Source organism: Tremella mesenterica, assembly GCF_000271645.1.
Source record: "Tremella mesenterica DSM 1558 unplaced genomic scaffold TREMEscaffold_2, whole genome shotgun sequence".
Taxonomy (NCBI): Eukaryota; Fungi; Basidiomycota; class Tremellomycetes; order Tremellales; family Tremellaceae; genus Tremella; species Tremella mesenterica.
The window spans coordinates 1791755-1808682 of NW_006711226.1; the positions used below are offsets into that span (position 1 = coordinate 1791755).

Consider the following 16928-nt stretch of genomic DNA (forward strand, 5'->3'; position numbering starts at 1 on the left):
GTTGCCTAATCAGACTAGGGGCTGCGCCAATCGATCTGACATCCTCGGCCAGCGGGCTAGCGAACGTCGTACTTGGGCCCCATGATTCAGATCCCCTTCGAGCATGCTCGGCAGAAGATAACACGTTTGGAATCGGATTGCCATAACCGGCATGGGTTCGAGAGATGAAATCTCATCACCCCCACGGGCTAATAAAGAGACGGTTTGCGTTCTTCTCCTCACTGTGCTGATCTCCCAATCGAGATCCAAAATGAACAGCTTCCAACAGGTTTTCGACAGATGGCAGACCAATAAGGAGACTTTCTCGAGCAAGAATGCCTGGCTGGCTGCGGAGATAGTTTTAGCAACTTGTATGGTCCTTTGGCTATATCGATACGTCCAATTGTTTCAAGTGAGTTATCCATGTCTTGAGGGGAAGAAGAGAAAACAGGTTGACGTGATAGCAAGTCCGTGGACTTTACACAATTCATTCGTTGATAGAGGTACTAGAGGCTCCTCATCGCACCAAGATACCTCACATCCCTGTCCTGATACCCACAAGGAAGTATACTCTGCAAGATCCTTGGAAAAGTGGGTCTTCCTACCAATATTCCGATCCTTGCAAATTTGATCACATACACCCTACTTTGTTCTTTTCTTTCATATGTTTCTTTTTGACACTATTTCTCAGCCACGTCACCACCTCCAGCCCTTTCACTTACTGCGGAAGTTGACGAAACGTGGAAGACATCTAGAGAGATGAAACGAAGGGCTGACTGGAAGAATACAAAACAGCCAAGTCCGACCTCATCGCCTATACTCAAGCAACCACCCCAGGCTATGCAGTCTATTCTATCTCCAATCCGCAAGTGGTACAAAAGGTACTGGCAGACGTACTCAGTTTTGGCAAACCTGTTGAGTCAATGGGCTACAAACAGCTTAATGTATTTGGCAAGCAGTTGGTTTCAACTCAAAGCGGTCCTGAACATCGAAGACATCGTAGTGTCGTCAAGGGGTGTTTCAGCGAGGAAGTCATGAGAACGGTTTGGGATCGAAGCATTGAATCTCTTGACACTATGCTTTCGACAGAGAAGGTGGAGGACGGTGGGGTTTTGGAGCATGTGCGTGAGGCTATGTACAAGGTAAGTTGATCTCACACGTCGCCAGCGCTACTTTACCCCGTCAGATTCGGGTCAGAGATTGAATTCGAAACGGGGACGAGAGGGAGAAGGAGAAGGAGAGGGGGGGCCGAGCTGACATTAGCTCACCTTGCTCGTCATTGGAGCTGCTGGGTTTGGTCTAAAGTTCCCTTGGTCGATTCCTACCACAGAAGGCGGATCCCGTGAGTCGTTGACATTTCTTTACCACTGTGTGGTCTTGACTATACTAAGATCAAACGAACTGGGGGAATGGGAAGGGAGAAGCTTATGACGTAGTGACATTCCATGAAGCGTTGCACCTGGTGGAATATCACCTCGTTGCCGAATTACTGGTGCCAGTCTGGATCCTAGAGAATTTTCCTTTGCCTTCAGTCCGCCGATTGGGCAACGCACAACGATCCCTGAGACATCACTTCAAAACTATGATTGCAACTCGACGTGATGCCCTACAGGCCGAACAAGCCGGTCTTGGTCCGCAAGAGAAGATCAAGTCGCCATCCGACTTGCTCGGTGCGATCGTTGCTAGTCAGATGGACATCGAGGCGGAAGAAAAGGCTCGTGGTGGTAAAGGCACGAGTAAAGCTGGCCTCACGTCGGAAGAACAAATGGGTAATGTCTGTGAGTTGACTTTGATTTTGGATCGAGCCAAACGTTGATGAATACCAGGGATCTTCATTTTTGCCGGTCATGAAACGTCGGGACAAACGCTGACCTTCACCCTGGGTCACTTGGCGATGTATCCAGAATGGCAAGAAAAGATATTCCAGGAAATAGAAGAGGTTTGCCAAGGGTCTCACCCTAGTAAGTCTTTTTTCCTTCCTCTTTCTCCTAGCACAAATGAGGTTCCGTCCCGAAAGTGGTGCTGCGGTTTTTGTGATAGATCAGCATGTTGATGTATACAGCTTACAGAGATATGAACAACCTACCGTCTGTCCTTGCATGCGTTTATGAAACTCTTCGACTACGTGATTTGATCTCATTGAATCAGAAATTGGCTTTGAAAGATACGGTTTTGCCTTACACAACATGGGATGATCTTGGCCAAATAACGAATCACACCCACACGATCAAAAAAGGGTCTCATGTCCTCGTCGATTTCGCCGCATCAGGACAGAACCCATTCTTTTATCGTGATCCCCATCGATGGGATCCCTCACGTTGGTATGGTGAAGAAGGGAACAAAAACAGATCCCACCTCTTCAATTTCTCTGCTGGTCCGAGAGCGTGTATCGGTAGACGGTTCGCAGAAGTCGAAATGACCGCCATACTTTCTACCCTCATCAAGAAAGTCAAGTTTGAACCTGTGAGACAAAAAGGAGAGACGGACGAACAGATGTATGATCGTATGACACAAGGTCACGAGGTCTTTTTATTGACCCCGAACAGCTTTCCTCTGAAATTTACCAAACGACAGGGAGCATGAGCGAGGGGATTAGTTGGTCAGACGGGAATGGAATGGAACGAGGGAATTTTCCGGGATGAATGTTCAAATTGAGATCTGTGAACAGGTTGGATATCTGAGGATGAAGAGTTTGGAATGTTTTGAATGATAATGATGTATGCAATGATAGTGATGATGATTTCACACAGATAGGACCAATCCACTGACTTTCTTCGCCACTTGCCACGAATCTCGAGTGCCAATTTCCGACGGAATAATCCAAGCGACAAGCCATCACAAGCGAGAATGTTGTGTTTCTCTTTGGTTGTTCTCGTCACCTCCACCTTACAGCTTAGGCTACACAGACAATTATCTCTTTACGGCGCACAGTCATTGTTCACTGTTCACTGATGGACAAAACGGTATGATGGTGTGGCGTCAACGCCACAATCTAGACAAATCCGACAATCTTACCCTCCCTCATATCTCGACTCATTTTTTGATCCCCGGAGAGAGGGCGTCGAGACACGGTGCGTTGACATTGAACAGGAATCAAGACGACGATCGACAATCATGACAACTGACAAGACTGACAGTGACCATAGTGACCATGGTATGGAGCGACGAAAAAGAAGATGAAGAAGAGGGAGATGTCTAGTGTTGTTCCTGAATAGGTACGAAGGATAGTAATAGCTATCGACGACAGGCAAATGACACTAAAAGGTAGCCCCTCAATCCCTCATCTCTCGGTTCAATCATAATAGTCGTACATCATGACTTTGTCAGCATGTGTGTCTTGAATCATGCGTCCTCCTACCTTCCATATCCCATCGCGCGCCATCGCACACCGTCTCTCACTCGGTACCCGTTGCATCAATGATCAAACATTATGTATGACCATCGGCATAGGTTTATTGACATAAGTTAACCCTTTCATCTGCCACCTGGATCATCTGCATCTGACCCGAACATGATAAAGCTAAAGTAAGGGGCGTCGGTGACGATCATAATCCCCCAATTCAACCAATTCCAAGGTATCCGATTGGCGTAGCTTTTTTCCCTTGTTCATCCCCAACTCACATATATAGTTCCATCAAACTACCTCTATACAGCAGCCATACAACCTCACCTGATTTTATTCACCTCATTTGACTCTCTGACTGCATTTGGTGAAGAAAGATCGTAGGATGGATATGAAACATCTCCGGTCTATCGGGTCAGAGATCTGGGCCAAGATCGGACAACATGATTGGACCAAAGAGGACGCATGGATGACAGTAGGAATAGGTTTTGGAACTTATATCTTCATTTGGTTCTTCAGATATCTTAAAGTTCACTATGTGAGTCCCGTGAGCGCGCAGGAAGAAGAGAGCAGCTGATGAGAATAGCGAGTGAGAGGATTGAAAAAGATTAATTCGGCGATAGAGGTTTTCGAAGCTGGTCATCGATGGAATTTACCTCATATACCTTTTCTACTCCCTGCAAAGGATTTCACTTTGAAAGAACCTTGGAAAAGTGAGTCTTCTTTGACTTTCATCACCAACTACCGTTCATATGACGAACATTCCTTCTTGAATATCATCTTGCGATCAGTGAGGCAAGTGAGACGTTTCGATGGCTTCACAGGAGGACTCTTAAGATTTTGGAAAGGACACAAGCAGAGAATTCGAAGTGAATGGACAGTGCAAAAAAGACGGAGACATTCCAGCTCACAAGAAGAATACGAACATGCCAAATCAGACCTCATAGCCTACACTCAAGCAACAACCCCAGGTTACGCAGTTTACTCCACTTCTAACCCTCAAGTAGCTCAGAAGATTTCCACAAATGTTCTCACTTTCGGTAAACCCATCCACGTGTTTCGTTATCGAGCCATCAACATTTTTGGACTACAACTTACTTCCACGCAGAGCGGACCAGAACATCGCAGACATCGGAATGTGGTAAAAGGTTGCTTTGGGGAGGAAGTCATGATGACCGCATGGGACAAAGCTGTGGAATGTCTGGGTGATATGTATGTCGCTGAAGGACTTGAAGATGGTGGTGTTTTAGACAATGTCAGATTGGCCATGTATAAGGTGAGTCCGGCTTTCCATTCAGATTCGTACTCGCCGGAAGTGCCCCGGCCATTCCAAATCAAGCTGGAGCTGCCTGCTTAAGCTGTTTTCGTCATAGTGGCTCTCATCAGCAGGAGGATATCTCGTATTAATCAGAGGGTATAAAACGCTGACATCAGCTCACATTACTCATCATTGGTGCAGCTGGATTCGGCGTAAAGTTCCCATGGAAAGTCCCCGAAACTCATGGTGAAATCCGTACGTATCTTGTCTATCCTGACAACCTCAATCGTCAACTTCTCACTCGAACTTTGTTAGCGAACGACCATTGACGATTCAGTACCATTCTACGAAGCTTTACATCTCGTAGAGGTCAACATCACCGCCGAACTCTTGGTCCCTCTTTGGTTATTGGAAAACTTCCCACTCTCCTCCGTCCGTCGACTCGGAAAAGCACAACGATCTTTGGTCCATCATTTTAAAAATATGATCGAAACCCGCCGAGCTGTTCTCAAAGCCGAACAGGAAGGTTTGAACCCAGGAGAGAAGATCAAACCTCCTTCAGATCTCTTAGGAGCTATCGTTGCGAGTCAAATGAGTGTAGAAGCCGAGGAGAAATTAAGAGGGGGAAGTAGACAAGTTGGTTTGACGGCGGAAGAACAAGTTGCCACTGTTTGTAAGTCGTACAATATACATGCGAGGCAAAAAATGGGGCTGAAAAAGAAGGGATTTTCATCCTTGCTGGTCATGAAACTTCTGGGAACATGTTGGCTTTCACTTTGGGTTATCTTTCTGTCTATCCTGAATGGCAAGAAAAGATTTTCAAGGAAATTGAAGAAGCTTGTCATGGTGCTTATCCGAGTGAGTTATTCTACTACTTCTGCTGTTCAATCATCATGATCGACCGATTGATTATTACGCCTTCATCAACCACCCACTGTGTGATTCTTCGTCCATCTGCTTGGCTTACCAGTCCGCGCAACCGCACTTTTAGCAGGAGAAGTCCGGGGGGTGAGATTGTTAAGACAATATTCTCCCATATTCTCACCCACGATACATTGACATTCCGCGACAAGTCTCAGATCTTCAAACAAAGATGTGATCTTTGCCATATGGTCATTGATGTGTCACGCTGACCTCAGCATATCGAGAAGTCAACAACATGCCATCCATCCTAGCATGTGTATTCGAATCCCTTCGACTTAGAGACTTAGCTATGACTCTCCCTAAACTAGCAATGGAAGACACTTCCATTCCTTATACAACATGGGATGATCACGGTAATACAACCCATCATATACATCCTATCAAAAAAGGTGATCATATAGTCATTGATGGACCAGCTGTAGGACATAATCCTTTTTTCTGGCGTGATACTCAAACTTGGGATCCGACCAGATGGTTTGGAGGAGAAGGAGTGATCAATAAGAATTTATCGATTTCTTTCTCAGCGGGACAGAGACAATGTATAGGTAAAAGATTCGCAGAAGTTGAAATGACGGCTGTTTTGGCTAGTATAGTCAAGAAGTTTAGGTTTGAACCTATTAGGAATAAAGATGAAACGGATGAAGAGTTGAAGTTGAGGATGACGGATGGTTATGAGGTTTTGACTTTGACTCCGAATAATTTCTCCATCAGGTTTATCAAACGTGAAGGAGTTTAAGAATTCCTCAAAGGGTAGTTGTAAAGTTTGAACTTGATCTTATTCATGTGCGGATGAACGGATGATTTAGATATTAGGGAATGTCATGTCTTCATGAAGTATAAGTCGGAAAGATATCACGATGAGAATCACAAATCAAGAATCAGGGTGGTGTTGAAACACACGGAATAGATTTTCGCAGAATGTTGGGCAGATAACAATAACGATAACGATGCATGCAATGATTTATGTATGATGGATGTACAAGAGTCACCTAAGCTTGATATGACATCGAAAATTGGTGATGAAATGAATAGACATGCGGGAAGATTCACTTCAGCTGAGAGAAAGTACACCTCTCGAAACGATATTCAAATCAGCAGCTTTACCACCTCCTACCAACCTCTTATGAGCGTTCAATTGTCTTTTCCTTTCACTCGAAAAAGTTTCACGATGTTCTCTTTTCTCTTGTCTCCTTGAAGCTCTATCAGCTTTAACAGCTGATTTTCTAGCTTTACGTTCTTGTGTCGTTTCTCCTTTTATTCGAGTTATCGTTGTAGGTGTTTCACGTTCCGTTTCACTACCTGAATCCGATTCATCATCTTCTCTTTCTGACCCATCTCTACCTTCCCCAACACCCTCATTGTGTAGTGTATTTCCAGTGATCTGGTGAGACTGATGGTCTGCCCGAGGGTGGGAGTCTTGGGAAGAAAAATTGATAGCTGCAGCTTTTTTCATCTCGGAGGGTCGTTTGGTTCGTATGACTGCGGGATGATTCTCCGTGTTTGTATATGTTGCTACTTGTCAGCTCTTCACAAGTTCATGAGCTCTCTGAAGCCCTGGCTCGATGATGAATGATGATTTCGGTCTTGGAGCATGGTAAGTCTGACGAAAGAAATGGAAAGTCTGACGAAAATGGAACACTGACAGATGATTGTCTGAGCATCCCACTGATCTCTATCCTTACCCACTATCTCCCTCATAGGTAATTTATCCCTATCTTCTTTCTGATACTCCCTAGTGATCCTTTCCAACTCCATGATCCTCCTTCTATTCTCTTCTTTCCCCACTCCCTCATCAGAATCAATGGCATTCCTCAAAACTCGTAATTTCTCAGGACCGGTCAAAGAAGTAGATCCAAGGGAAGGACGCATGTGCGATCCAAGGATTTCATAATTATCAAGGAAATCATCCATTATAGCTTCGAAGTCATCCCTTGTCAATTCAGGAGGTGGAGGTGGAGCGCGGGAAGCGTGAGAGAGGAGTGAAAGACGGGATGAAGTTGAGAGACCAGTCATACTGGTCATTGTTGATGCTGCTACGGATACGTCATCGGGGAAATCTTCTTCGTCGAGTTCATATTGTTTCCCAAGCTACTGTGAGCACTGAGACTTTTCATTGCGAGGTGATCCTCTCTTTCCTTCTACTACCAAGGCACACCCGTCTGTCCTCTCTCTCCCGAGCAAGAAACAAACATAAGGCCCATAATTGGCAGATCCACTCGGTCTTCATCAAGCCATAGTCTCCCATCTCAGAGAAGCTGTAGCGATATTGAAGATCGATGGAGGAAGGCATAAAAGACCTTTGAGATTGGTAAGGGGACTTGTAAGGACATAGAGATACCGAAGTGAAACTCACCTGATCGAACTGCTCGTCCAACGTCCTCAACCCTTCATTCCTCCACATACTCGAAGAACTCATACTCATCCCAGTTGCATCAGAAGGACCTCTCTTCCCTCTTCTCTTTTTTCCTCCAAGAACCATCATATCCTTCATATTGGAAGCCAACGAACCTACCGTATCTGCCATTTCACTCTCTTCCTCATCCGACCCACTTGGCTTCCTCTCAGACTTGAAAGCTTTCATCATATTCTCCCAAGTACCTTCTCCGCCACCTTTCTCTTCCCGTTTATCTGCCCTCTTTTCATCCTTCTCAGCACCCCATTCTACAAACTCGTACTCAGCTCTTCGTCCATCTTTCGCTTCTCCACCTTTTACCAACTCCTCAAACCATTCCCCGTCCCCTTCATCATCCACAAAAGCGTCGTCCTCCAATGCTTCGAGCACCTGTCTAAGATGAGGGTCCATATCAGGTTGTAACCCTTGTAATTCAGGAGGTACAGCTTCTTGACTGGCCCATACTTCCTGCATGGTCTTACTGTCGGGACCGGGCAGAACCTCTGGTGGAAGAAGATCAAAGAGCTCATCATCTTTACCTTTACCTTTTCCACGAGCTTGAGTTTTCATCCCCTTTGCAACTCCAGACCCTCTTGGACCAGGGATGAGAACGACTTCGGATGCACCAGGAGCACCGATAGGTCGAAGATGAGCCATATAGTCGTAAGAGGAATCATCGTATGTGATACCGTATAACGCTGCTTCACCTTCATTGTCTCGAACTTGTTTCTTGTCCAGTGTCGTTTCGAGGTCCGCGAGGGTGTAAGTGGACTGTTCTTCAGCTCATGGAGTACAAAATAGAAGATATGATGCCGACCAGTAGGGAAGGAAGCGAAACTCACCTTCTTCTCATTGGGTCTGTCAACTGCTTTGAGGACTCGCTGAGGAGCATCGGGGTCATCGATGAGGGGATCTCTTAGGGATCTGTGGACGAGCTGAAAGTGTTGCGCTCCTGGTTGTCGGAATATGCTTTTGGAAGCCATTTTGTAACGTTGTGATGTCTCTGACCCTTCTTCTGTGATCTGTGACGTCTCTGATCTCTGACCTAAGAGTAGAAAATTTCAGATTTACACAGTCTGAAAAAAGACAACTTGAGGCCAACTTTTCATGAGAGCGGACCCAGTATGGTGGGATAAATGCAGTAAAATAAAAGCGGCGAAAATATTCAAAGGTTGGTGGTGCCAGGCGTGGGTTCTTCAAGGCAAAGTCTGCTTCAACTTTGTCTCCTTCCACTTCGCCTCTCTCTTTTCACTCTCATTCCTCTCCTTTCGTCATCAATCATGGCAGCTGAAAACACTGCGACTTTCAAACTCGTACTCTGTGGAGATGGTGGTACCGTAAGTCTCTCTTGTAGCTCGTCGAAAGGTGGCGCTCGGGCTGACTTGGTTAGGGTATGTTCTGACGGTTTGCTCTTATTTCTTGCTGACATAGCCTTTCTCCCTTTTCAACAATAGGCAAGGTGAGCCATCTCAGAGGACATTCCAGCTAAAGCTAACGTCACAGACCACTTTTGTCAAACGTCACTTGACCGGTGAGCCAATTTTCGAATGTTGAGAAAAGTTGTTTGCCGCTGATCCTTTAGGTGAATTCGAGAAAAAATACATCGGTGAGACTTTTCGCCACTCTTCACAACACCCCGTCCCACGGCATTTAGATGTGCAATGAGTATAAACTGATCCACCAGCCACTCTCGGAGTAGAGGTTCACCCTCTTACATTCCACACCAACTTCGGAACGATCTGTTTCAATGTTTGGGACACGGCCGGCCAAGAGAAGTTTGGTGGGTTGAGGGATGGTTATTACATCCAGGGTCAATGTGGTATCATCATGTTCGATGTGACTTCTCGTATCACCTACAAGAACGTGCCCAACTGGCATCGTGATTTGGAGCGTGTCTGTGAGAACATTCCCATCGTACTCTGTGGAAACAAAGTGGATGTCAAAGTGGGTTCTCCCTTTCTTCTTTCTGCTTGATCTTGGTGAATGCTGATGTGAATAGGAGAGGAAAGTCAAGACTGGTCAAGTCACATTCCACCGAAAGAGTGGGTACACGCTTTTGGACCTTGCGAAGTGTTGCTGAGAGATCTCTAGAGAATTTGCAGTATTACGAAATTTCCGCGAAATCCAACGTAAGTCATTAAGGTGATGATACCTCGAGACACAAATCTGACCAATAGTACAATTTCGAAAAGCCATTCTTGTGGCTGGCTAGGAAATTGGTCGGGTTCGTGATACCTTCAATGAACCAACTTGCTTCTAATCAACAGTAACCAGTCACTCGACTTTGTCGCTGCTCCCGCTCTCGCACCTCCCGAAGTGCAGGTCGACCCTGCTCTTATGGCTAAATACGATGAGGAGCTTAAACAGGCTGCCAACGCGCCCCTTCCGGACGAGGTGGGTCATGACATGTACCATGCTCTCCTCCTTCCAGACGTTCTGGACCTATCGAGTCTTTGACACACACATCTGTTCTGCTTCTTCCCAGCTGCTAGTGATAGGGTATAATGACTGATAAACAGGACGACCAAGAGCTGTGATCTCCCTACACATTCCGCTCCAATCACACGAACATGCCGATCATCGCAAAAGTCGACATCGGTCCACGACCATCATGTGTTGGTAGTATGAGATGAATTGTGCATGAATAGTTTACATTGATCTGCCATCACTTTGACTCTGACTCGGCATCCTCTTTTCTTTTCAATTTGGAAATGTGTCGATGTGGGAAATGTTCTTGGATCGTGCGCATACGTTGTAATTCTTTGGCTCGAGCGCGATTACATAACTCCCTTGACAAGTCAACACTGGTCGTGTTTTCTCCATACTCTTTGAGCGTACACTGACATATTCACATCTTGGATACATGATGTCCACGATAAAGGAAAGAGGGGAGATACGATACAGACCATGACTCATTGGGAGGGAGGGTTAGTGGGAAGTGAGACAAAAAGCAGGATAGAAGAAAAAGATGTACAACTCACCATTGTATAACGGAAATAGTGATGAAACCAAAAACAGCCCAATGACTAGCAGATCTCACATTCTTACCACCTAAATATCGAACAGCTCCTATCCCACTACCTCCAGCTATACCATATAAGAAACTAGTACGAGCACAAGGTATTTGATCGATATTTCGTAAATCTCTTCGGATATCTATTCTCTGCATCATCAATTTTCTCCACGGTTTCACTACATCCGCAGTGAACAAATAGGTATCAGATGGAGAGAAAAGACGTTTGAGGATTGTCCGATTGTCCGATTGTCCGAATATCCAAGTTTTCTAAAATTTTGGTATTTCATACTCCCAGATTTCACATATCGTAGCATCCCATTATCATAGCATGAGCAGATGAAGAAGAAGAAAGATCAAAATGGGAAATAAAATAAAATGAAACAGTGAAGAGAAGACCAAAGACAGAGGGGGAAAACGTACAGAAATAGCAGTTTTATAATCTTTCAATTTATCTCCTGTCAACTTGTCTTCCTCCTCTGTATCAGGAATCACAGTACTATTCCCTTGTGGGATATTCAATGGTGATTTTACATTACGTTTATCACTCTTGACTTCCTCCGACGAATTCGAATGATTTGACCTTTCGACGATCGCGAGTTGTGTCACTTGATCAGAAGAGGTTGTAAGTTTTGAGGATTCCGAGTTTGATGGGGTTGGGATATCTGTAGAGTTCTGAGAGGAGGGAGAGAGGGGTTGTGATGGACCTGGATCAGAACGGGAGAAAGGCCACATGTTTTTTGGGCTCAACTACTTTTGTGAGATATGGGAGATGGGAGAAGTTTAATAAGTTGATAGGTTGACTTGTTCACTACGAGGGGATCTCAAAATCGCAGAAACTCAGAAAACACTCATTAGGTTCAAGTAGCAAGTGATTCGTGGCGGAGTGGCAGATAAGGACGATCTTGGGGAGTGTAGTCAATTGATCATGTTTATGCATGGAAGTCTACGGAACGGGAAACCCTCTCTGCGCCATTCGTAGTACGTGTAACGGAGTTTGAATGGACACCAAGCCGTGACAGGCCAGGCATTGAACTCTCGATCAACCCTGCGGAGTATTTTTTACGGTAAATACGGACCGAGCCAGTTTACCCACTTAGCCAGGTGAAGACCATTATATGGATAATCATACATAAATAACATAGTATGAGTGAAGTAAAGTACGAGTACATACATCTACTGATCACTCCAGTCGTGACTGTTATTAAAATCTCAAAAGCCCATTAACATATCAACATGAACTAAAGCTACAAATAATTTATCATCTTTCTGTCTGCTCATGGATGATCAGACTCTTCCGGTCTCAATCTCGATGAGAGTCTTCTAAACTTTGTATTCAGATTCTACCATCAGTCTCGTGCTCCAAAAAAACAAAAAAGCGACACACCTCTATACCATGTTCTATATCTTTATGCCATGCTTCTAATTCTGAAAGACTTACACTTCCCCTCCAATCCGATCCGGTTGAAATCTTGTCAACCCATTTCGCATCTGTTATTGATAATCTTATTCCATCCTTCGCTTCCTCTGATCTATATTCCTTTGGAGGAGACAGATTCGGCGGTTTATATGACGTTGCTTGAACCCTCGTCGTTGGCGTTGGAGTCTGAGATGTGATCATATAACTTGATCCTGGCATATCCATTGTTTGATACAATCCGCCAGAAGTCATCTTTGATCTACTGGACCGACTTTGTCTCACTCGTTTTTTCGCACTGGACTGAACACATTTCATCAATTGTGAAAAAGCTTGTCTTTCGGAGATCGGTCGAGTGCGGATAACAGATCCAGGAGTGGGCGTTCTTAAAGGTGTAGAGGTATTCCCGCGGATCGGAGTTACATGAGCTGAGAAAGGTGAAACGAATGTCCAATTGGAAATGGGGATGTTGTACTTTGGCGGATTATCAAGCAGTCTAGGAGGAGGATGCCATGTCCATCCAACCCATCTTTCCCAAGGTTTGGGATCATTGGCTGGACGGGTCATAGAGTTGGAAATGGTCAGAGAAGAAAATGCCGAAGTGGTGGAGTGGAAGAAATGATCAAATGTGAATTCATCGAATGTTTGTCCTTGAGCGAATGTATATTCTGCTGCACTTTGAGGATTGACAAGTTCCATGATTGGAGGAGCTTCGATATCTTCTGGTAAGATTACTAAGATCAGCGCTGCCCGCGTCATACAGTACATGAGGGCGATGCCGGCTCACGATTTGGCCCGTGTTGACGTATTTGGCTAAAGAAAGGGTGATTAAGGATTTCTATTGAGATTCGTCTGCCTAGTCGATTTTCAGGAGCAGTGAGGAGTCTGATCAGGTGTTCAGTCTCGAACCACGAAGATGGAATCGGGCGACATACGATGATATCAAATGTTGTAACTCCTCGGATAACTCGGGTGGTATGTGCAACGTATCCTTCTATCAACGACGATCATTGTGAAATTCAATGACTCACTTTCCAACCCAAAATCCGTCCATACGTCTGATCAACAGTCCTCGCCCAGAATGGAGCTTTTCCAGTGGACATCTCGTAGATGGTCGCTCCGAAACTCCACCAATCCACACCCCAATCATATCCTTCTTCCACAATCGCATCACCAGGTCTCATTGTCCTATCCCCATCCTCCATCATGGCAGCCGCGTAAGCAGCCTCCTCAGCAAAGGTGAGTACCTCTGGAGAGACATAATCCGGTGTTCCAGCAGGCAAGGCGCAGTAGTCTTTATGTATCATTCCGGATGCCGTACGTCGAGCTTCCGGATGAGACGTGGATAGAAGAGGAACAGAAGATCCAAAGTCGGTAAGTTTAATTTGATAGTTTTCCCCGATGAGAAAATTATGAGGTTTGATATCTCTTTTTTATTAGTCTTAATCATTATCAAAGGGAGTCGACGAACCTGTGTACGAAACCTACTGCATGAACCCATGATATGGCTTTGATCATTTGAAATCCACACCATCTTATTTCTTCTTCCTCCATTGGTTTGAGTTTTTCGCCCTCGAATGATTGATCGGGATCATGTGAGTCCAAAGTGGTTTGACACAATCTATCCCATAGGGTCCCACATGGAATGTAGTCGATTACCATATATAGATTGTCTATATCTTGAAAAGCGGCAAGTAAACGGGGTACAGGTGATGATGTATTGGAAGACTGTCGAACAGAAGACACGATATGTAGCTGTCTTTCATATGCTAATCCAAGTTGCTGAGAAAGAAATCAACAACCTCTCACAGAATAGATGGAATGCTTACTGGACCTGATCTGATAGCGGTGATTTTTGCTATGGTTTTCAAAGCGTATATTCCTCCATTCAGAGTACACCGTACGGCATCTACCTGATTGTGAGCGAACCAAAATGACAGAACATTCCACCTTAGAGAAGTGTATGGATCTGAAAAGTACTTGACTTACCGTACCGAATTGTCCTTCGCCAGCTCTTCCGATGGTCACAAAATCAGCTCTGTTCAAACCCAAATTATTCACTGTGTGAGGTCCTTCCCTATCAGCAGCCAGTAAGGTCACAGCAACATTCTCTCACCGTCCGATGACACAGAAGTCGCAGGCTTGCCCTTAGTCTCGTGCAATAAGCGGAGAAGACGGATATCGAATTTGACATCCCGGATGGCGGAAGTGGATTTGTCAGTCCGACCACAAACTTCGAAAGCCGCTTTGATGGTAGGCGGGGGTTCATTGTCTAATTGTTTCTGAAGAAGAAGGAATCTTTCTGGGTATGAGAGGAATGTCATCTCCCACAAGCATGGTATGAAGAGGTGTGTAAAGTATGGCTGGTGGTTAAAGGTTCAACGACGCGTTTTTATATTCGGTTGATTTTGTATTTTCTCCCGACGCTTGGACCCTCTCCCAGCTGCAAGCTACATATATGAAGTGGACCTTCCTCTCCTCCCTACCTCTAGTGCTCCCTTCTAAATATCACCACAAAGAGCATTGACAATAATGACTTCTTACACCATCTCACAACTTGAAAAGTTCAAAGTCACTCAGCTGAAAGATACATGCAAATCGGTCAGTTCCATCCTCGGCCTTTGGCATCGTCACATGCCACAGGACTGACTTACTAACGGCCAGTTGAACATCGCTGGGTATTCCAAACTCAACAAGACCGCACTTATCGAGCGTATACTTGCGGCAAATAATACCGATCATTCTGACTCTTCATCTCTAACGCCCGTCAAGAAATCTCTTTCCATCGACTCAAATGTGTCGAAATCTACCATCATCAACGACTCTACTGCCTCAGAAAAGACTCCGATTACCGCGACGAAGGAAAAAGAACGCGTTACAACAAAACGCAAATTGAACTGCCAATTATCGGAATCCTCTACTACATCTGACAGTCAGAATCCTGCTCCGCCATGTCCAGCACTTGTTAGAAAGACAATTTCGAAGGAACTGCCTTCAATCAAGAACTCGTCCACGACTATCACTACTCATACTGAACATCACACGACCTCTGAATCTAACCCAATCACTCACGCTAACACCTCAGTGACCAAGTCATCTTCTCATGCCGCCAAGACTACTTCAACTGTCCCTTCTGAACCCATTCAACCTCCAATTGCTTCCACGGACACTCGTGCTTCTCTTAACAAGACGACCTCGGCTCCTGTGATGAAGAAAAGTCGACCTGCAGATAAAACCACACGGAAGAAGATGCCCCTGTCCAAGCCTCACTTCACGCCTATCTCCAAAAATGTCTCCAAGATACCATCTCGTGTGCCGTTTCCCAACTTTACTCCACTGAAGAAAATCGTCAAATCCCCCGAACTGCCCACTACGAATCTTTCAACGCCCCGTAATTCTATGTCCCCGCCAGCATTATCTACCGAAGCTGAGAGAAGAGATTACATGAAAGGTCACTTCCTCAACTCTCTCTTTCATCAGCTTCGTGCTTGTCGAACGACCCCTTTGTCCACCTTGACCGACTCTCTGGAGTTCACAGGATTCTCTCGTGACCTTTATCGCCAAACTTGCCCGGAAGGGTTTCTAGTCGCCATACGTTTTTACATTTCACGACTGCATACCGCTCTTCAGCTGGGATCAGGACAAGATTGGAGTGTCATGGGTAATGGTCACGGGTTGTTCTCTCCTGACTTGACCACTTGGCCAACTATCACAGCTTGTGAATCCTTGTCGGCGGACTTATGGTGGGTACAAGTATCTCATTCGGGTCCTGCCGTTCAGAGGATGACAAGATTCATCGTGATTGCTATCACGGGAGAGCCTATCGGTCAGCTCACTAAGGATCACAAATCTTTCAACGATACTTGGTTATCCGAAATCGATCTGCGCGCCGATTGGAGGACTTTCCTAGATCTATCTCTCAACTCAAAGGCGATAGAGAAGAACAAGCATTCTATGATAATGGAGTTAGTCAAGACGAAAGATCGAACTGCTTATCCTGGAGGTATTTCGAGTGCTTGGCGTAATAGATTGCCGATGGCTTGTGTTACAGAGTCGATACGAGTCGCAGAGAGGGCTGTACTATCCTCATGCGCCCTCAACAGGTGAGTTGTACTCTCTCCCATGAACATGTTTCGCTCATATCAGTTTCTCAGGTGAACAGCGGTCAGCTTTGGAGATGGAGGCAGAGCAACAAGGTCGAATAGTGTCAGGATCAACTCATGCAACTCGAGGTCTTGAGATCTACCTCCCAGAGTCAGTCCTCTCCCTTTCAATCCTCAAATGAAAGAGATACTTGTAGGTGTCTGATGAACAGAGCTGGTCAAGTGCTTTCTGTTCATTTCCCACCCACATATCATCCAGCGTTAGCTGTAGTACATCGCGGATCGGGGACTTCGGACATCGTGTTACGTGAAACTGGACAGGTGGTGGGTGACGAAGATTGTGGTGTGGCATCTTTATGGCAGGGAATGTTAGGATGTGATGATAGGGGTAGGAAAGATGATAGAATATCCCAAGAGTTTTTCAAGAATTGGGAGAAGAGGATGAGTGGGGAAGATATGTGAGATATGGTACACTATTTAAGATTATATCTACGTAGGG

At 45.3% G+C, this 16928-nt stretch overlaps 7 protein-coding genes across 7 annotated transcripts; 4 read left to right on the forward strand and 3 right to left on the reverse strand.

The window, feature by feature from the left end:
* Window positions 1–250: 250 nt before the first annotated feature.
* On the forward strand, window positions 251–2562 carry TREMEDRAFT_60431 (uncharacterized protein; the record flags this gene model as incomplete). The annotated part of the gene is made up of 7 exons (XM_007002756.1): window positions 251–391; window positions 444–570; window positions 763–1121; window positions 1243–1321; window positions 1371–1757; window positions 1806–1940; window positions 2042–2562. 7 exons carry the CDS (start codon window positions 251–253, stop codon window positions 2560–2562), a joined length of 1749 nt encoding a protein of 582 aa, XP_007002818.1.
* Window positions 2563–3707: 1145 nt separating this feature from the next.
* On the forward strand, window positions 3708–6240 carry TREMEDRAFT_60432 (uncharacterized protein; the record flags this gene model as incomplete). Its single annotated transcript, XM_007002757.1, has 7 exons — window positions 3708–3860; window positions 3909–4035; window positions 4204–4598; window positions 4757–4835; window positions 4918–5253; window positions 5304–5438; window positions 5720–6240. 7 exons carry the CDS (start codon window positions 3708–3710, stop codon window positions 6238–6240), a joined length of 1746 nt encoding a protein of 581 aa, XP_007002819.1.
* Window positions 6241–6555: 315 nt separating this feature from the next.
* TREMEDRAFT_27740 (uncharacterized protein) lies at window positions 6556–8879 on the reverse strand (the record flags this gene model as incomplete). The annotated part of the gene is made up of 5 exons (XM_007002325.1): window positions 6556–6826; window positions 6896–7016; window positions 7148–7592; window positions 7858–8667; window positions 8739–8879. The coding sequence occupies 5 exons, from the start codon at window positions 8877–8879 to the stop codon at window positions 6556–6558; spliced, it is 1788 nt and encodes a 595-aa protein (XP_007002387.1).
* Window positions 8880–9121: 242 nt separating this feature from the next.
* Window positions 9122–10558, forward strand: TREMEDRAFT_37881 (uncharacterized protein). Its single transcript, XM_007002435.1, has 9 exons — window positions 9122–9237; window positions 9398–9427; window positions 9479–9502; window positions 9581–9840; window positions 9896–9938; window positions 9988–10025; window positions 10074–10120; window positions 10164–10290; window positions 10416–10558. The coding sequence occupies exons 1-9, from the start codon at window positions 9177–9179 to the stop codon at window positions 10431–10433; spliced, it is 648 nt and encodes a 215-aa protein (XP_007002497.1). The 5' UTR covers window positions 9122–9176; the 3' UTR covers window positions 10434–10558.
* TREMEDRAFT_56465 (uncharacterized protein) lies at window positions 10518–11685 on the reverse strand. Its single transcript, XM_007002561.1, has 3 exons — window positions 11333–11685; window positions 10878–11059; window positions 10518–10685 (listed from the first exon to the last, which is right to left on the reverse strand). The coding sequence occupies exons 1-3, from the start codon at window positions 11642–11644 to the stop codon at window positions 10562–10564; spliced, it is 618 nt and encodes a 205-aa protein (XP_007002623.1). The 5' UTR covers window positions 11645–11685; the 3' UTR covers window positions 10518–10561.
* A 501-nt stretch (window positions 11686–12186) lies between these two features.
* TREMEDRAFT_60436 (uncharacterized protein) lies at window positions 12187–14650 on the reverse strand (the record flags this gene model as incomplete). Its single annotated transcript, XM_007002758.1, has 9 exons — window positions 12187–12252; window positions 12297–13060; window positions 13114–13211; window positions 13262–13317; window positions 13358–13754; window positions 13798–14081; window positions 14156–14239; window positions 14316–14398; window positions 14443–14650. 9 exons carry the CDS (start codon window positions 14648–14650, stop codon window positions 12187–12189), a joined length of 2040 nt encoding a protein of 679 aa, XP_007002820.1.
* A 208-nt stretch (window positions 14651–14858) lies between these two features.
* Window positions 14859–16891, forward strand: TREMEDRAFT_60437 (uncharacterized protein; the record flags this gene model as incomplete). The annotated part of the gene is made up of 4 exons (XM_007002759.1): window positions 14859–14927; window positions 14991–16429; window positions 16473–16580; window positions 16642–16891. 4 exons carry the CDS (start codon window positions 14859–14861, stop codon window positions 16889–16891), a joined length of 1866 nt encoding a protein of 621 aa, XP_007002821.1.
* Window positions 16892–16928: the final 37 nt, after the last annotated feature.